Here is a 20,839-nt window from a genome sequence, read left to right as displayed (position 1 = left end):
CCCGCGACACCCCGCAAGGCTTCGCACGCCCTTCTCCAAAATGGCCGCAGGTCAGCGCCGGGGACGCTGGGCGCGCTCCCGGCGGAACCCAGGAGGGGGCGGGGCGGGGCGGGGCGTGGCCGGTGGGAGCGCGGCGCTAATTGGCCGACGCGGCCAGCCTGGTCCCAGTCGCCGGTCCGTAGAGCCGGGCGGTGCGGCCTGGGGCTGGGATGCGAGGGGGTGCGGGCTCCTGGCGGCCGCGGCTCCCGTGAGTAGCGGTGACTGCAGCGCGGGCGGGCGAGGTCAGCGGACGCCGCCGGCGGCCGGCCGTGTCGGCCGCGGGATGAGGAAGCGGACCGAGCCCGTCGCCTTGGAGCATGAGCGCTGCGCCGCCTCGGGCTCGTCCTCCTCCGGCTCGGCCGCCGCGGCGCTGGACGCCGACTGCCGCCTGAAGCAGAACCTGCGCCTGGCGGGCAAGAGGCCGGCAGAGCCGCGCTGCGCCGCGGACGCGGGCATGAAGCGGGCTCTGGGCAGGTGAGGCGCGGCGCAGGGGCAAGGCCCCCTACCTGGCGCGCAAGCAGACCTGGATCCTCCCGGCCTTCCTTAAGTTTCTTGCCTGCAGGAGCGCCCCACATCTCCCTTCCACACTCCGGTGTCCTTTTCCGATTCTCCTCCATCCTTTCCCCTCGCCTGGCCGGCGGGTGCAGCCCGTGGGCATCCTTTCCCCAAGGTATCTGCCTGCGGGAGCACTCCGACGGTCCCCTCCCTCCCCGGGTGTCCTTTTCTGGCCCTCCGCGGAGCTCAGCCCCGTGCCCTTCCCCTTCCCAGGGGAGCCAGTGGGACCCTGTCCGCGACGGGCTGGACCAGTGTCTCCTCCGAGGGCTGGGAGCAGCGGGCAGTCACGACCCCGCGTGGGAGAGCAGAGAAGAGCGTGGGGGCGGGGGGCGTCCCCTGTGAGGCTCCCGGACGCCGGCACGTAGATGAGACGCAGAAGCGCAGGCTCCTGAGCCTGAGAGTGTTGGGGCTCTTCGCCTCAGATCTGCATAGAACTCAAAACCGAGCGCCCCTCGTGCTCGGCTGGCTTGTGCGGAAGCTTACCTTTTTTCGGTTTCTCACTCTGGTCATTTTTCTCGGGTAGCTCGTCATCAGAAGTGGCGTTCTCTGCTCAGAACTGCTGGACGTTTGGGGGAAGGTTAAATGCGCTGTGCCCAGGGGGACACCGCATCGCCAGCGGTTGGAGGGAAACCTGTCGTTGGTTGTGCAGGTGCTTGAAATTTGACTGCACTGAGTTGTCTCCTTAGGAATCTCCGTAGAGTCTGGAAGTCTTAGTTTTTTGCTTTCTCCCTCTGATTAGGAGATGAATACATCCAGGTAAAGCTGATTTCAGAATTAAGATAGTGTATTTCACAGGGACAAAGCTCTCCTTGTATGCTAGCTTTGTAATCTGGCTGGTCATAGAACGTATCATTCATGGCAAGTGTGAAGTCTGGATGTTTCACGGTTTTGAACAAGTTACTATGTAATGTTCTCAGGTGTTACCGAGTCCTTTCTTTTGGGGTCAACTGGAATGCCCTTAATTGACACTGGCTACTTCAGTGTCAAATATTTATCAAAATAGTCTCTAAAAATATCAATTTCATTGCCTGAAAGATCACGAAATTGAAAATATGAATATTTGGATAAATAAAATAAAAATATTTCAATAAATATTTCTATTTATAGAATATTTATATTATAGAAGTATTTATCCAAATAGACATTTCAGCATTTCAAATTCATTGCTTAAAAGGTTATGAAATTAAATTGCAGTCTCCTCTAAGTCAATGGTTCACATTCTTGCAGAAGGGCAGGGACTGACAGGTTTTTTGGTTTTGTTTTTGGTTTTTTTTTGGTATAAAGTTATCTAGTAGCTGGTCAGTATCTTTTGTGAAACTAATTTGTCCTCTTTTTTTGTGGAAAGGTTTATCTGCATTAAAAATTCATGAATAGCTTTAATGTACTTTTGTTAACAGGTTTGGCATTACACCGAGATAAGTTTGGGAATTCTTCCTTTGAAGAAATGAAATTGTTAGGCCCAAGAGTGTTTGGGGAAACAGTGCTGGCCTGGTACCTTCCTTGAAAGATGTACTGTATTAAAAGGGTATGCTTATTTTCATTTTTGTATTGGGACAAAGAGACATTCAAGAGGTGCTCATATTCTTTGAAGGAATGAAAGACTGTTAGGGAATAAAAAGTAAAGCAGAGGGCAGGAAAGCCAAGTTTGCATGTTAGCCCGTGGCTTCCTTCCCTTCTTGGAATGTTCTCCTGGACATGCTTCTGCTTTGTTTTCTTCCTCACCCAGGTCTCTGCCCAACTGTCACGTCCTCCTGTCCTCAGAGAGGCCCTCCCTCTCTGAGAGACCAGCCCATGCAAAATAGACTTCTTGCCATTCCCAATGCTCTTATTCTGTTTGCTTTTTTCATCACACTTACCTCTCTCGAACTTACAATTGTCTGTGTACTTAACTTGCTTTATTGGCTGTCTCCTCCCCTACAAGAATGGAAGCCCTATGAGAGCAGGGGCATTGTTTCCTCCACTTTTCTATCTCTAGTGTATGGCTATTGTAGGTGGCAGAAAATACTTGATTTAATTATCTGTGGTGTAAATTCCTAAGAAGTGGAATTGCTGGGCCAAGTGTGTGTTTGTGAGTGTGTGTTTATAATTTTGAAAGGTGAGGCCAAAGTGCCCTTCAATGTACCGATGAATACTTTCCCCAGCAGTGTCAGTTGCCTCTCTTCCCCCCAATGCTGAATGTTACCAAATATTTTTTATCTTTTTTCTATTTGATTGATGAAAATGACATCCTATTTGTAACTTTAATTTGCATTTCTAATTGTTAGCTGGCAATTTGTGTGTGTTTTTATAAGCCTGTTGCTTACCTTTGGGTCTCTCATTATCTGCCTTTTCTTTGGGTCCTATTGTGCACATTTTCAAATATTCAAAAGTAGGGGAGACAATATAATGAACCTTGATGTATCCATCACATCTTCTTAAACGGTTTCCCATGTGTTGCCAATCTTGAATCATTTGTCCCTCCTCCCTCCATTTCTTTGTAGGATGGAGAACTAGAATATTTTAAAACAAATGATTTTATTCATAACTACTTCAGAATTAACAAATGATTTTATTCATAACTACTTAAGAGTATAACTTGGGAACTGGAACAAATAGGAACTTTTGAAATAATATAACCTCATTCCTATATTTATCAAAACTTTATATTTATAAAAATTAACAGTTTATTGCCTATTATTAATTTAATCTAAAATCCAATCTACATACACATTTCTCCAGTTGTCTCAGAAATGTCTTTAAAATGTTTGTTTAAAAATCCTGTACATTTCTTAAGTTTATTCCTAGTTATTTGGTCTTTTTTTTGTTGTTGAAAATAGGACCCTTTCTTATGTTACATATTTCTATTATTGTACTTAATAATTTTTTAAAAGATTTTATTTATTTACTAGAGGGAGCACAAGTAGGGGGAGCAGCAGGCAGAAGGAGAAGCAGACTCCCCCCTAAGCAGGGAGCCCAATGCAGGGCTTGATCCGAGGATGCTGGGATCAGAACTTGAGCCGAAGGCAGAGGCTTAGCTGACTGAGCCACCAAGGCACCCTGAAACTTTATTAAATTACTTATTAATTTTGTACTTATTAATTTTGCAAGCAGCAACTTATGTAATCATATTGTTTCTATTAGTGTTTGCAGTTGGTTCTTTTGGATTTTCAGGTATAATATCATATCAGTCCCAAATAATAAGAATTTAATTCCATGTTTTCTACTTTTTATGTCTCTTGTTTCATTTTTTTGGTTGCATTGTATTTCCAAAACAAGATTAAATACTGGGAATGCTAGTGCGTATTTTGTCTTGTTCCTTACTTTACTGAGAATGCTTTTAGTGTTTTTGCCACACTAGTTATTTTACTAAGGGGTGTGTTGTTGCTATTTGTTTTTTTAATAAAAAATGGTTGTTGACTTTTATGAAATGCCATTTAACATCTGTGAAATTATAATTTAGATGGTCTTTCTTGACCTGTTGATATGGATTATAGTAACAGATATTATGTTATTGAATCATCATCATATTATTGAATCATCTGTGAAAACTCCGTTAATATGTAGCCAGGTTCTATTAATATTTTACTTAGTCACTTTACATTGTTATATGTGAAAGTAGTTTGTAATTTTGTTTCTTAATGTACTCTTTATCAAGTTGTTTTATTGCTTTCCGTAGCTTTATTCAAAGCTTTCTCTGCATTAGCTAGTTTAAATACTCTTGAAATTATTGGTTTCTTTAAATTTGGTGGAATTCCCCTGTGAAACTACCTAAGCTGGTGCTTTTTTAGATTTGCTATCTCTTTCTGGGCTTAGTTTTGGTGATTTACATGTCCATAGAAAATCACCTGTTTTATCCAGCTTTTTCCTCTGTATCTGGGGCTGTTATCCCTGTCCTGTTCCCTAATTTTGTGTGCTTACATTTTTCTTTTTCCTTTTTTCCCCTTTGATTATTTAAACTAGCAAATGGTTATACACGAAGTATTTTTTCTTTGGAAAAAATCTTTTTTTTCCCCCAATAAAATTTTTTTGTTGTTAATTAATTCTGGGAGACCAAGATGCTGCTGAGGGCTCTGGAGAAGTAGAGAGAACATCTTCCATCTGAAAGCTGCTACTGCACCTCTCCTGTTGCTGCCCCTGACAGGAATGTGGCCCTAGGATGGCCAGATTATCCAGTCTTTCAAGAAGAGACCTGGGGATGTGTGTGTGTGTGTGTGTGTGTGTGTGTACTCAAACTTTGTAAACGTTGGCGATTAGTTCAGATAAAAACAATAACTTTGGAGTAAGATAGAACAAAACATTTTTTGTTTTGTTTTTAAAAATTTCTGGATTCATCGTTTTTTAAGGTAAATGTTTATCTAACTTGTGTGCTGACCCTGCATTCCATGAAAGGAGGGACTAGATATTAAGTTTGTGCAGTATCTGGTAATTTTTGGCAAACAAGGAGTTTGTGGGCTTTTCCTGTTTTGTTTGTTTGTTTTGTTTTTTGGTTAGTAATCCTGGAGTTCTTTGGAATATGCCTTAATGGTGTGAGTGATCTAATTTGGACCCTAGGAAGGTGGTACTGAGATGTATGGGTCTGTGTGTTTCAGTGAACTAGTTTTTATCCTTCAACTCCCAGCTCATCAGTGGATCTGCAGGTGACTGAGATCAGTGAGATGAATGGGAGGTTTCGTAACCAGTGATCCTTGCATGTAAATACAGAGGAACTGAGGCATCATCCTTGGTTCCTCCTTGACCTGAAGCAAGGGACTTCATCCAGCTGCTGATGGCTTTACTGTAATCCAGAAAGGCAGGTGGCTGAGGTTAACAGCCCTTTCCTTCAGCATCATTCTTGAGCTCACCTTAGAAGGTGCTTTGCATGGTATCTCTTTGTTCTTTCCTTATACACTGAGAAGGTGAGTGTGTGTTCTCAGTTAGCTTTTGCCATTAAAATGTACTTTTTCCAGTCCCCCTTCTTCCACTTCCGAAGAGTACATTGTGTGCCTGGACTGTGACAAGCAAGGAAACAGGCTTTGTTTATGGCGCTTCAGCTGGGTCTCTCAGCTGAGTCCATCTCTTTCCAACTGCGATTTATCTTATCAAGGCCATACTCCAGCACTGGACCTGGGACCCTGAGACCTGGCACTTCTCTGGTGTCTCCCTCTTTGGTGGGATTTTGTGCCCTGTATCTCTGCTTCCTTTCCCGCTCCATTTTAGCCAGTGCATACTCTCCCTTCTCAAGGGAGTGTCTCTTGTATGGTAACCAGATAGATATTGCTTATGTGTGGGAAATATTTTTGAGTAGATCAAAGGCTCCTGAAGACATTATCATGGAGGTAGCCTTGGGAAGAGGCATAGAAGATGGATCATCTTGTCAGGGTTATGCTGACAGCAGTGGAGACAGGCTGCCTTTCCAGACTCATGATCCTCCTCCTCCTCCCACTAGGACACTTTTCTTTACAAAATGAAGTCTACAGGAAAAAATTTTTACTGTAATATGATCTTGAATACTGACAGATTAAGTCAGTGCTCTTCTCCCAGAGATGATGCTGCAGAATTTGGGTGTAAGTGGGTTCGTGCTTTGACAGAGGACTCTTTCAGCACAGGGAGTTGGCAAGTCATTTGTTTTGTCTTGAACTGAAGGCCAGTTGGGAAGGGTCAGTTAAGAGAGGAGATGCTGACACAGGGAAGAACAGTAGTAGGAAACGTTGCCTGAAATGTCCATATAGCCAACAGATCCATTATTTGGGTGTGGTTCTAGTTGTAGTATCATTTGATATCTTGCAGGATATCACTCACATAGATGTGGAGCCCCAAGCAAGTGTTTCCAGGTTCTGTGGGTTGGGGAGACTTGTTCAACTTTTTGAGTTTGTTTCTTCCTCTGTGATGTAGGTATAGAAATACTTTCCCTATAGGATCGGAGTGAAGCTCAGATGTACAAAAGAGCTGGGTATACGATCAGTGCCCAATCAGTAGCACCTTATAGTTTGGTCATCCCCAGGGCTACTACTAATACTATTAAATGCAGGTCACATCTTGTGGACTTTACGTTCTGTAGGGGAGACAAATAACAAACAAGTGCGTATGATTTGCTTCACATGCTTGGGGTGCTAAGGAGATAAGTAGGCCAGTAAGGAGCACCTGTGATATGTACATGGTTAGGTGGCAGGAGGCCTTTCTGACAGAGGACATTTGAATGGAAGCCACTGGCCTCTTTAGAGTGGAGGAATGCCTTGATGTGATGTATGTCATTACCTTGTCACTCTGACTGCTGTGACAAGGACAGACTGGAGGGACTGAAGGGCCAGAGGGAGCAGGAGGACCAGTTAGGAGTCATCCAGGTAGCAGATGATGGGGCTTGGGCTGGCAGTAGTTGTGGAGGGGAGAGGTGCTGCATTGTGGATCTGTTTTGAAGGAGATGTCAATAAGACTTGGGAGGTAGATAAGTGTGAGAGAGCAAGGATGGCGAGAGATTTTTCACCAGTTTTCTTTTAAGCGATGCGAGGCAAGGGGCTGCCATGCACCGAGATGGGGCAGTTGTGGGAATATCAAATGCTTTGGGGGGTGATGAGCTTGGTTTGGGGCTTATTGAGACCTCCTTTTGCAGATGCAATAGCTAGGAGGAGCTAGAGTTTGGGAGAGTTAGGTTGACTTCTGACCGTTAGCCTGCAGAAGGTACTTAGAGTCACAGTGGGGTGGGGGGGGGGAATCTGAGGGCTGGGCCCCAGGTTCTCAGTGGTTAAGGGCTGGGAGAAGAGGAGGAGACCTGGAGGAAGCAAGGGAATGGATTAGGAAGAGTGGTAGGAGGAAAGGGTCAAGGCAGCTGGGTGAAGAAGCCTTTTGCAGAGAAAGTGTGATCTGCTGTTGGATTTGGTGACATGGAGATGAATGGTTTACAGGAGTGGGAATGGTGGAATGGTGGGGATAAGAGCCTAACAGTGGCTCAAGGGAGAGGTGGAGAGAAGAAATGCAGATAGCTTTTTAAGGAGCTTTACCATAAAAGGGAACAAAGATAAGGGGGATCCCTGGGGTGGGAGGAGGCTTCTGACCAGTGCTGTTGTTAGAGCTCATTGCTCTGCTCAGCGGGATTGTCCAGTAGGCATACACTGGCCATGCAGATGCTGGTGGCATGGTGTCTCTGAGACCCAACACCTCAAGGCTAAGTGGAGGGTCCCCATACATGAAGACAGGCCAAAGGGGCCATGAAGGTACAGGGAGGTGGTTAGATTTGTTGGAGAAACATTGGTAGTTGTCTTCTGCATGCTTCTACTTTCTCTGTGAAATAAAAGCATGGTTGTCCACTGAGGGGAGAGGGGGCCAGAGGAGCTGCAGGTCTTTCTTTCCCTTTCACTTCTCTACCTGGACAGTCCTAGTTCTTTGTCCTTGACCTAAACAGACTGATCCACCATATTTGCTAAACATTAATGTGAACAATCATGCTACCTAGCAGGGACTCTCCATTCTTTCTTTTGGACACGTAATGTTTCAGAAATGGCTCCCATGGGAAGTCATTTCAGCTGTGAGCTCTCGTCTGAGAAGCCACACATGTTTCCACACAGTTTAGTGCTGCCTGGTTGTGGGGGCCTGAATGGGAGGGCAGTGGCTCCACAAGGTTCTTGCACACAACCTCACGACAAGGGGGTAACAGTTGGAGGTGGAGGTAGGAAAAGGAGCAACGTGAGCTGAGGTCAAGATAGATTGTGTGTGACCCAGGTAGAATCCTTACTTCCCAGGTTTCTCTAATACACAAAAAACTGTTTCTAAAATAAAATTTGTCTTGAGATGGCACTTGTAGACTTGAGTTGTCTTAGTATCTGTGTTCTGTTCACCTGGTATGGAAGTGTCCTAAAAGGTAAAAAGAAGGGAAGGTCATTGAGTGTCAGTGTGAGTAGTTTCAGAAGAATAAGACACTTATTTTTGCAAAGATGAAGGCAAGGAGGGGATGTCACTGAAGGAATACAAGCCAATCTCCAGAATACTAGACTTTTGGATCTGTTCTTGAAGTTTGAAAGAAGCTGCCCTGAGGTTTAGGATAAGAAAAAAAAGTTCAAGTTGTTTTCAGTTCTTACAGACTTGTGGGATCTCCATGCAAGGTTTAGATATATTGACTGAACTATTCATAATGGCAAGGGCGGAATGTTCAGGACTGGAGCTGGGGTCATTTTGATGCAGTCCTGATGAGTGCTCAAGAGACATATATGGTTTTTAACTGTACTCTTGTACAAGTGAGACTTCCCACATTTTCTTCTTTCATCCTTGATTTGTGCCATCCTTGGTCCCAGCGGATCATTTCGCCACTACCTGAAAATGGCCATGTCAGTGGCAGGTGCCCATAGATTGTTTTATTCAGCACACAGTTACAATACTTGGGTTGTTGGTCAGATGCATGCTAGGCTCTGGAAACATAAAGATAGAAGGAAACCGTACCTGTTCAAGGGAGTTGTTGTCTGTCAGTTTTTACTTGTGGCTGCCACCAGCTCTTACACTCAAATATTTTAATGATATCTATAGTAAAGACAAAATGCAGGCACGGCTGGAGATGGTTAGTCTGGTTTCACTTTTGTCTTTCGTTATTCTGACATTTTTTTGCGTGCCACTTTATCTTCAGAGAATCTCATCTTTTAGGCTCTCACTTCCTTGACAGGTTGTAGTGCATTCTATCAGTGCCTCCCTGGCTTACCAAGGTTTCTGTAGATATAAAAAAAGAAATTCTCAGAGTTTGGGGACACAGCACACTTTAACAAGGCATGTCATGGCAGAACTTTTGGGAAGGTTTTGATATTTGGCTTAGGGTTCTAGAAGGACGGGACTGTTAAACCATCGTAGGCTGATTGGGAGCCTGCCATGACAGCCCCAGGCTTCAAGAGAAAGCATGAGGGAAATTCTGTAGGCTCCAAGGCAAGGATCTCCAGGGATGGTGTTCACCATGGTGAAAGGCAGCCCCCAAGGAACCCTCTCTCTCCCTCTGTTCCTCTCTCATTTAAATTTTTTTTCTGATTACAAAAGTAATAAAAATTTCTTTCTTTTTTTTTTTTTTTAAGGTTTTTATTTATTCACTTGACAGAGACACAGCGAGAGAGGGAGCACAAGCAGGGGGAGTGGGAGAGGTAGAAGCAGGCTCCCCGCCAAGCAGGGAGCCCGATGCGGGGCTCAATCCCAGGACCCTGGGATCATGACCTGAGCCGAAGGCAGACGCTCAACGACTGACCCACCCAGGCGCCCCAGTAACAAAGATTTCTTAATAAAAGTTTAAAACAGAAGATAACGAGAAAGTGTAATTTCCCTGGATGATTATTGTTAACAGTGTGGCATATATCAAAAATATTGCTTGCATGTTTGTTCTTTCATTCATCTAATAAATACTTTGTTGAGGCCTACTGTGTGTAAGAGGATGCGGACCAAATGTTGCACAAGAGCCAGATGGGTCCCAGCCTTTAGAGAGCTTACATTGTCATGAAGGAGAAAGGTAGCAAAAAAGGTAGTGTTTAAATATATACAGTGACATTTCAAAGGGGGTGCAAAATGGTATAAAGAAAAATATAGCAAGATAGTGTTAAACATAAGACAACAGGCCCCCAAAGTCCTTTATGCTAAGCCCTACCTGGCCAAACCAAGATCTAACTTAATTACAGCTTCAGCTCTCCCAGAAGTGGAATCTTAAACCACTTGTTCAGGAATTGTCTGATCAGCACTAGTGAGGTTATCTGCCTGACCGACCCCTCCCATCCCCTAAAGTAAAGTGACCAGGCAATAACCAACCCGCTTTTTTGGCCAAAGTAACATCCGTATTCCTGTTCACTTCTCTGCCTGTAAAAGCCTTTCATTCTGTATAGCTCCTCCAAGCTCCTATCTGGGTTAAATGCTGCCTGATTCAGGAGTTGTTGAATAGAGCCAATAAGATCTTTAAAATGCACGCAGTTGATTTTTATTTTTTATTTTTTGGAACACTAGGTAATGCAATTGTGTGTAAAGCACCTGAGAACAAGCTATACTATAGTGTCAAATATTTTTATCCCTGGCAGGAGAATAAGGCCTTTTTACAGCAGGACAATTCTGCCAACATCCTCATGATTTTTTGTTTTCTTCTCCGGAAACAAAGAGACATTTATGGATTGCTCTTGTGTATTTTTTTTTTTAAAGATTTTATTTATTTATTTGACAGAGATCACAGTAGGCAGAGAGGCAGGCAGAGAGAGAGAGAGGAGGAAGCAGGCTCCCCACTGGGATCATGACCTGAGCCGAAGGCAGAGGCTTTAACCCACTGAGCCACCCAGGCGCCCTGCTCTTGTGTATTTTATTAAGGCCTTAACTTTTTCAATTCTGTTGAGTGAAATTACCCCCAGTACTCACTGTGTTCGAATAAGATTTTAAAGACTGTTCTTCAGGTTTCTACTTGTGAACTAAGAAGAATTTAACCAACTCTTAGTCTTGGGGAATGAATCCTGGCTTTACTCTTTTGTTCATTCTCAGAGAACATGAGTAATATATATGTTATGCAAACCTTTCTATGTTATATATTACATATGTATTTTATGTACCAAGTTGCCCCTTGAACAACATCAACATGGGGGGTTAGGGATAACCCAGTCCCATGCAGTCAAAAAAACTGTGTATAACTTTTGACTCCACAAAACTGGGTCGTGGAGACTTTATGATGTCTATTATAGAAAAGAAGCTACGAATAGCTTCTGTTAACCAGAAGCCTTACTAACAAACAGTTGATTAACACCTGTTTTCTATGCTATGTGTATTATATACTGTATTCCTATAAAAAGTAAGCTATATATAAGAAAATTATATGAAGAAAGTCACAAGAGAAAATTAGCAGGGGTGGCTATATTAATATCAATGTATATTTCAGAGCACAGAATATTATGAGAGCTAAAGCAAATCGTTTCATAATGACAGATCAGTTAATCAAGAGGACATAACAACTTTGGACATTTGCATGTGTAATTGACAGCTTCAAAAATCTGTAAAGTAGAAATAGAACTGTGAGGAAAATAGACACATCCATGATTATAGCCAGAAATTTCAATAACGGATAGAAGTAGGAGACAGAAAATCAGCAAGGATGTAATAGACTGGGGTGCCTGGGTGGCTCAGTTGTTAAGTGTCTGCCTTCAGCTAAGATCATGATCCCAGGGTCCTGGGATCAAGCCCCGCATTGGGCTTCCTACTCAGCAGGAAGCCTGCTTCTCCCCCTGCTTGTATTCCTTCTCTTGCTGTCTCTCTGTCTGTGTCAAATAAATAAATAAAATCTTTAAAAAATAAAAGGATGTAATAGACTTCAACAACACTGTCCACCAACTTGCTTGACAGTCTGTCCAACAAAGGCAAATACTTGTTCTCCTCAAGTGCACATCAAACCAGATAGATCATATTCTAGGCCATAAAACAAGTCTCAAGAACTTTAAAATAATTTAAGCCTTGCAAGGTCTGTTCTGACCATAAGGAATTAAATTAGAAATCAGTAAAAACAAGATGTCTGGAAAATCCTGAAACATTTGAGAAGTGAATAACACACTTTTGGATAAGCCATGGGTCATGGAAGAAATCCAAGAGGAAATTAGAAAGTAGTTCAAACTGAATGAAAATAAAGACACATGTATGCTCCTAAAGCATCCTTGGGGAATTTATTGCACCAGTTGCCCAGAGGAAGAAAGAACGGTCTCCAATGACTTCATATTTAAAAAACTATTAAATTTATTCCATATTAAAAAACTAATAAAAAAAGTAGGAATTAAACCCAAAGTAAAAAGAAAAAAAAAACATAATAAAGATCAAAACAGAAATCAAAGAAATCGAAAATGAAAATAATAATGTTCATAGAAGTTTAATCTGTAATGGGCAAAAACTAGAAATGATCCAGGGTGCCTGGCTGGCTCAGTCCGTGGAACATGTGACTCTTAATCTTGTAAGTTTGAGCACCATGTTGGGTGGAGAGATTACTTAAAAATAAAAAAATATTACTTAAAAATAAGAGATTACTTAAACAAAACTGGTAGCAATCCAAAACCCAAATGTATGTAAAAGCAAGTTGCGTAGCCCCACAGTGGAATATTACTCAGCAATCAAAAGGAATGAACTTGGACCACAGAGGATATTTAGGGCAGTGAAATGACTGCAGTAGAGACATGTCATTATCTATTTGTCCGAACTCATAGAATGTACAATACCAACAGTGAATCCTAAAGTAAATGAATTCTGGGTGGTAAAGATGTGTCAATATTGCTTCATCAGTTGTAATAAATGCTGGGTGTAGTGCTGGGTGTAGTGCTGGCTCCTTGATTATAGGGGAGGCTGTGCGTGTGTTTAGGGCAGAGGTCTATGATAAATCTCTGTGCATTCTGCTCAGTTTTGCTGTGAACCTAAAACTCTAAAAATGAAAGTTTTTTTAAGGCAATAATGAACAAATAAAAAAAATGAATCTCAGAGTAATTATGCTGAGTGAAAGAAGCCAGTCAAAAGATAGCCATTTAGGGGCGCCTGGGTGGCTCAGTGGTTTAAAGCCTCTGCCTTCAGCTCAGGTCATGATCCCAGGGTCCTGGGATCGAGCCCCGCATCGGGCTCTCTGCTTAGCGGGGAGTCTGCTTCCCTTCCTCTCTCTCTGGCTGCCTCTCTGCCGACCTGTGATCTCTGTCTGTCAAATAAATAAATAAAATCTTTAAAAAAAAAAAAAAAGATAGCCATTTATATGAAATTATCCTGTAGTTGCAGACAGCAGATCTATGTTTGGGGTGGGGACCGGGGACCAGAGAGGGGCAGAAGGAAGAATTAAAAGGGGCAAGATGAACTCTAGGGGTGATGGTTTCAAAAGTGTTTACATGTGTTAAAACTGATAAAATTACACACATTAAATATTTGCAATTCATATCAATTGTATTTCAAAGTTGTTTAAGATACAAAACAAATGCTATAGAGCTTTCACATGAGCATTTTGAAAGAAAATTTTTTTCCCCAGCTTTCATTCTCACCTGTGTACCTGCCACCATTAGGAACTGCTGTGGGTTTGGCTGTCCCCAGCCTTTGGGATTCTGAACATAGTTGGGTGATCAGAAACCCTAAGGAGAAAATTCAGGGGAACTGAATTTTACCATTTTTTAAAAAACAGTATTTTATTTTATTATTTTAAAAAGGATTTTATTTATTTATTTGACAGACAGAAATCACAAGTAGGCAGAGAGGCAGGCAGAGGGGAGGACAGGGGAAGCAGGCTCCCAGCTGAGCAGGGAGCCCGATGCGGAGCTCAATCCCAGGATCCTGGGATCATGACCTGAGCTGAAGGCAGAGGCTTTAACCCACTGAGCCACCCAGACACTCCTGAATTTTACTATTTTTCTTTCTAAAAATTTTCTAGATATCGGTCAGTATTATTATTCATTCCAAATGAGGATTTAGTTGAATAGGAAGAGTGGACCAGACTTCCAGACCAAGGACCCAAGCTCATTCCCTAGCTGAGGCCTTACCTTGAGCAACTTATTTAATAGCTATGAGCTTACCTTCCACATCTGTATGCTGGGGGGTTATCTGTCCTGCCTGCTTCACTGAGTTGTACTAAAATTGCAACAAGATCAGATCAGCACTATACAAGTATAAAGTGGCATAATGCTTTTCTCTTTCTACTCACTCTGTCTTCTTTTACTGTTAATTTAAAAATTCACAGGACACACCTATGTTACATGTTAATTTGTTTTCCCAGTATTTATGTGTTTCTTTGAGATACTAAATTACCTATGTTGCTAATATATGTTCAGTTCTTTTAGTTTTGCTTTGCATTGCCACAGGTTTCAGAACTTTCTCCGATACCTTTTTTTTTTTGCTAGGAAAATAGGTTTGGAAAGCAGGTAGTTTCTTGTTCTAATTGGTAAGGAATCTAGAGCTAGACAAACAATGCTTCTTGAGTGAACAGCTAGATAAAAAGGGAGCTATATTAATTTCCCAATTGAGATAGCCTCTTGGAAATATTTTTTATTGTGGAAAAATATACATAACAATTTACCATTTTTAAGTACACAGTTCCATGGCATGAAGCATATTCACAAGTTATGCAGGCATCACTACTCTCTATCTCTAGAACCTTTTCATCTTCCAGCACTGAAACTCTGTATGCATTAAACACTGACTCCCCACTCCCACCCCCAGCTCCTGATGACAACTGTTAAACTTGCTGACTACTCTAGGTTCCTTGTGGAAGTGGAATCCTAGAATATTTGTCTTTTTGTGTCTGGCTTATTTCACTTCGTATAATGTTTCAAGGTTCATCCACATTGTGATATATGTCACAATTTCCTTCCTTTTTAAGGCTGAATAATATTCCATTGTATGTACATACCACATTTTCCTTGAGACAGTTTAATTTTTATTAATGATGAGAAAAAAATTTTAAAATTTCTATGCTTGCACTGTTGATAAGATAGAAAAACAATATAGAGAGAGAGAGAAAAAAAGAAAAGCACTGTCTTGATTTTTGTCAACATATACCTTCCTACCATTTGTGCATTAGCTCTTACTGCCATCAAAAATGAAAGACTTGTGCTGTTTTGACCTGGGCCAGGAAGAGTAAAACCCCAGATAAGATACTAAACCATGAGAGACTATGGACTCTGAAAAACAATCTGAGGGTTTTGAAGGGGCGGGGAGTGGGAGGTTGGGGGAACCAGGTGGTGGGTATTAGAGAGGGCACGGATTGCATGGAGCACTGGGTGCAGTGCAAAAACAATGAATACTGTTACGCTGAAAAGAAATAAATTAAAAAATTTAAAAAAAATAAAAAAATAAAAAGATGTCATTACATCTCATTACACTGGCCCCATTTAGGGAATGAGGCCAGAAGTTTATCTTCTTGCCTGTAAACAGTACTGCTTCCATAAATGGAAGAAAGGATACAGGAATAAGAGCCCTGACATGGGATCCGGGGGTTTCTGGAACCAGTTTTGTCCTGAAACCAGGTCCTTCTTGGGTACCAAAGCAGACAGAAAACAGGCCCACAGGTGTGAAGAGGAAGGCAGGAAAGATGGAGGAAACCCATGGTGCCATTCCTGAGGAGCAGGAGTTTCCAGCACTGGCTTGGGGTCCATGGTAGTTTTGAACTAAATTTTTGCTATGTGGAAGGGAAATGAAAAAAATAAGGATAGTGGAGAAAATATCTCATAAAGGTAAATTTATATAGTGTTGGAATTCGGAGACAGTGTCCTTTGTGTCTTTTTTGGTGTTGAAATGTTCTCATCAGATTAGCTAGTTTTAGAAATCCTTCCTTGGTAAAATTAAAAACTTGGCAACACTGTGTCACTCCTCATTTTGCAGAAAATGTTGCTAGTTCATGACCTACAAAAATCTAGGAATCAGTCTTTTTGTGGGGAGAGTCGGTGAGGGCAGGTCAGGATAGGTTGGGAGGTGAATTGAGCCTGCTGCTGACTCCAGGTTGTGACTGTGCTTATGAGGGCTGGTCACTGTGAGATCCTGAGATCCGATGCGTGGCTGCCACCACTTAGGTGCAGTGGGCAGGTATGGGTCCACAGCGCTTAAGTGCCTGTGTTGATCCCATAGGCCTGTGTGTAAGAGTAGAGGCTATCATACCAGGTCTTGGTCTGGGGCCCCTCATCAGGAATGCTGCATTTGCAGAGCTTTTAAAGCAGTAGTTCCTGATTAGGCCACATCTCTTGTGTCTCAGACTCCCCTGTCTTTCAAAAACAGCATTTGGCAAGTTGGTATTTGCTGATGATGGGCAAAAGGAAGGTAAAGGAGACTGTCGAAGTAGAACAGTCCCAAAGAAGTGAAGACAGGAAAAGGGAACAGTAGTCAATAAATGTAGGCATAGGAAGAATTAGTAAAAATAACATATAGTACTTAGTATCAGATAGCATCCTCTTCAGCACTTTGCATGTATTAATTTATGTTCACAACTAACCTCATGAGGTAGGGTGCGTTATCGTAGATGAGGAAACTGTTTCACAAGTAGTCTGTCGCTTGCCATTGCTGGCGTTGCTGGGGGGCCCCTGGGCCTGTGCCCTAGCCACTCTGCTCCTGCCTGTGTTGGGGCTGTCTCTTGTACATGTGCTATTAGAAGGGGGAAATAGTGTAGGTTGAAAAGACAGGGCTGATGTCTCAGTAGGGAAACCAGGGCTTTAACCAGGATGTGGCTTTCCTTCTCTGACCACATTAGTAGCCATGGCACAGTGCTAAGGTGTGGGCTTCTGAGATTATAGGCCTGCCGCAGAGCCTTTCCTTGGGTTGATGGCCACCTTTGGGACCTTCTGTGTAGCTTAGCACCTCTCATCTTGTCAGTTTTGGAGTGGCTGGCAGGGTCTGGCTCCCTACTGCAGAGGCTGTGGGGAAATCAGGCCTCCAAGGAAAGCATTGCATGAAGCTCACCTTGCCAGCCCCTCTCTGATGAGTGATGGTGAATCATCAACATGAGGGACCACAAGCATTGAAGGGTGAATCTGTCCAGGGCACCTGTAGTCAATTTAAGTAGTGATTTCTGTATTATCAATGTGTACTCTTTTAATAAAGTGTCTGGAAGCTCAGTCTTCAGATAGGAAAATTAAAAGTGTGGGGTGTCTGGGTGGCTCAGTTAAGTGACCAACTCTTGATTTCAGCTCAGCTTTTGATCTCAGAGTTGTGAGTTTGAACCCCACAATGTGTTCCATGCCCAGAGGGGGACTACTTAAAAAAAAAGTGGGTGTGTTTGTGGGGGTAGGACCACTTACACCTAAAAATGGTCCTTCATTAAAAAATTTACTTATGGCTCTTTTATTTATTTTTTATTTTTTTAAAAGATTTTATTTATTTATTTATTTATTTATTTATTGTGGGGGAGGGAGTGCAAAAGCAGGGGGAGCAGCAGGCAGAGAACAAGCAGGCTCCCTGTTGACGAAGGAGCCTGACATGGGTCTTGATCCCAGGACCTTGGGATCATGACCTGAGCCAAAGCAGATACTCAACCGACTGAGCCAACCAGGCATTCCCTTAGGGCTCTTTTAAAGAACAGGTTTTTCCAATGCGAATTTGTGAAGTATCTCACTTTATCTATTTTCTAAGTGCTGTGCACCCACCTCAGCTGTTTTACCCTGTGGGCACATCTCTGCTCCTCACCAAGTTTCCAGTCTGGGACCTTGAGGTCCAGTCTGGGACCATTTGAGGTGATATATGGTCTTATGGTCTGAAGGGCGTGATGTGTGACTTTTCCAGGAGAAGCATTTCACAGCAGGTTGGTAGTCCATCTGTTCTTCCTAAAGCTATCTGTAGAGATGGTGATGTTATAGAGTGCTGGAGCCTCCTAAAGGGTTCTTGAGTGACGAGGGTCAGGGGAAGCCCCTGACGACCTGTGCTGGACACAGAGCCAGAGCAAGAAAACTATGTCTGTGTGCCACTACATTATGCTGTAGCCACAAACCACAATGTAGTCTGTTCCTGCTGATACAGTCGTGAAATTTTTGTTATTACATAAAAGAAAGATATGTAAAATTTTTTAAAATACCAAAGCATCTGCAGTAAGTTCTCTGTGCCCCACCTCTTCTTCCCTGACATGAATAGTTCCTCACAAGTCTGGAAGCCCTTCCACCCCCACACTGTGTCACTGCATAGACACACGTTCTTTGTTCTTAACAACTGCATGTCATCCCAGTATACAGATGCCCTATCCCCTATTATGGAGATGGAAAATCCGTATACTGTGATCCATAGCTTTTGTATACACAAAACACCAATTGGTTGTGAAGTATAAGGGAGGAGAAGACAAATGTTACTGATGATTGGAAATATGCAAAATCCATAAGAAGAAAACTTGTAAAACATTCCCAAAGCTCACAAAAGTAGGCTTGAACACATGTAAGGACATATGCGTTCTTCAATAAGAAAGCCTAATTTCTCTAAGATTATTCGTTTAACAAAATTTCAAATAAAAATGCCAGCCTGTTTCTCTTGGGTTCTACACAAGCTGATTCTGAAGTTCAACGAAAAATGGCATGCAGGAGTGCCAGCAGAGGGAAGAGAGAGCGGTGAGTAGAGCCTGGTCCATGTTGCAGAGTTGTCTTAGGAGTGTGGCAGTAACTTGGAGTAGCAAGCCAGTGAGACAGGACAGAAATTCCAGGAATAGTCTCAAATACACGTGGGCATTTAGGGTAAAGGTGGGATCATAAATGAGTGGGGTGAAAATTGATTTAGATTTTTAACAAAGGATTTAGGGACAACTGGTAGCCATTTGGAATAAAATAAATCTGGATCGTATCTTAGACCATACACCAGGATCAACGTTCGAAAGGACTCAGCGTAAAAATGAAACCAAAAGTACAAGAAAAAAACATGAGTGAAATTCTTTATAGTCTTGCAATAAAGGTCTTTCTAATTAGAAAGTTGAACTCTTATTTTTTTTATATTAGTTACCAAACAGTACATCATTAGTTTTTGATGTAGTGTTCCATGATTCATTATTTGCATATAACACCCAATGCTCATTATAACACATGCCCTCCTTAATACCCGTTGTTGAGCTACCCTACCCTCCCACCCCCTCTCCTCTCTGAAACCCACAGATTATTTCCTGAGTCCATAGTCTCTGGTTTGTCTCCCTTCCCTGATTTCCCACACTCCAGTATTCCCTTACTTCCCTTATGGTCCCCCATGCTATTTCTTATGTTCCACATATGAGTGAAACCATACGAGAATTTACTTTCTCTGCTTGACTTATTTCACTTAGCATAATCGCCTCCAGTTCCATCTATGTTGATGCAAATGCTGGGTATTCATCCTTTCTGATGGCTGAGTAATATTCCATTGTATATATGAACCACATCTTCTTCATCATTTGTATGTTGAAGGGCATTTTGGCTCTTTCCAGTTTGGCTGTTGTGGACATTGCTGCTATGAACATTGGGGTGCATGCACCCCTTTTCCCTACATCTGTATCTTTGGGGTGAATACCCAGTACTGCAATTGCTGGGATATAGGGTAGCTCTATTTTTAACTTTTTGAGGAGCCTCCATACTGTTCCCACCAATAGTGTAAGAGGGTTCTCTTATTTGTACATCCTCGTCAACATTTGTTGTTTCTTGCCTTATTAATTTTGGCCATTCTCATTGGTGTAAGGTGGTATCTTAGTGTGGTTTTGATTTGAGTTTCCCTGATAGCTAATGATGATGAACATTTTTTCATGTCTGTTAGCCATTTTTATGTCTTCTTCAGAGAAGTGTTCACGTCTTCTGCCCATTTTTTGACTTGATTATTTGTTTTTTTGGGTATTGAGTTTGAGAAGTTCTTTATAGATCTTAGATATCAGCCCTTTATCTGAAAGTTGAATTCTATTAAAAGGTTTTAAAATAAATTTCACTCATAAACATGGAAAACATCGGCATGACATACCTAATGACAAAAGACAAGAACATATTTGCAACTCATATAGATGAGCTAATTCCTCTAATAGATAAAGAACTTCAAGTTATTGAAAAGAAGAAGGTCAAAACCAGTGGAAAATTGTGTGAAGGACATGTGTAATTCATAGAAAATTACCATAACCCTTCAGTATGTGAAAGAGTGCTCAATCACACTCATTCATAATTAGATAAATCAAATTAAAACTATACCAAGGTGCCATTTCTCACTTATCAGATGGCAGACATGCATCTTCATTAACCACTTTGCTAGTGAGGCGTTGAGAGAGACAGGGATTTGTGAGAGTTGTCTCTTTTTTTTTTTTTTTTAAATTTTTTTTTTTTATTTTTATTTATTTATTTTTTTTTTTAATTTTTTTTATTTGTCAGAGAGAGAGAGAGACCACAAGTAGGCTGAGAGGCAGGCAGAGGCAGAGGGAGAAGCAGGTTCCCTGCCGAGCAAGGAGCCGGATGTGGGACTCGATCCCAGGGTGCTGGGATCATGACCTGAGCTGAAGGCAGCCGCTTAACCAACTGAGCCACCCAGGCGTCCCTGAGAGTTGTCTCTTAAAGGTGCATTTACTCTTTGATCTATCCATTTCCATCCTAGGACCATCCTCTGTGCAGTTGCACATAAAAATTTTATGTGTACAAAATGACTCATAGTGGCATTCATTGTTGGAAACCACCAAAAGTTCAGCAGTGGGAGACTGGGTTAATCACCTGTGCTATATCAACCAAGTGCAATACTATGGAGCTGCATAAAAGCTATGAGTCGATACGGAGAAATTGCCTGGATATGTTGTTGAGAGAGAAAAATCAAGGTGTAAAACAGTTTATAAAATGTAGTAGGCCGGGGCGCCTGGGTGGCTCAGTGGGTTAAAGCCTCTGCCTTCGGCTCAGGTCATGATCCCAGG

General features: G+C 42.3%; 1 protein-coding gene across 1 annotated transcript in view; it reads left to right on the top strand.

Moving 5' to 3' along the window:
• The first annotated feature begins 185 nt into the window (after nt 1-185).
• Nucleotides 186-20,839, top strand: part of ABHD12 (abhydrolase domain containing 12, lysophospholipase) — a 90,458-nt gene continuing 69,804 nt past the window's right edge. The window contains exon 1 of the mRNA XM_032849409.1: nt 186-513. Within this exon, the coding sequence (XP_032705300.1) occupies nt 323-513 (191 nt within the window). The 5' untranslated portion in view covers nt 186-322. The remainder of the gene's footprint in view (nt 514-20,839) is intronic.

This window comes from Lontra canadensis, unplaced genomic scaffold, assembly GCF_010015895.1.
Source record: "Lontra canadensis isolate GAN:19392208 unplaced genomic scaffold, GSC_riverotter_1.0 scaffold228, whole genome shotgun sequence".
NCBI classification, from domain to species: Eukaryota; Metazoa; Chordata; class Mammalia; order Carnivora; family Mustelidae; genus Lontra; species Lontra canadensis.
The sequence above is the reverse complement of the archived record's forward strand: the minus strand, read 5'-3'. Positions and strand labels throughout refer to the sequence as shown.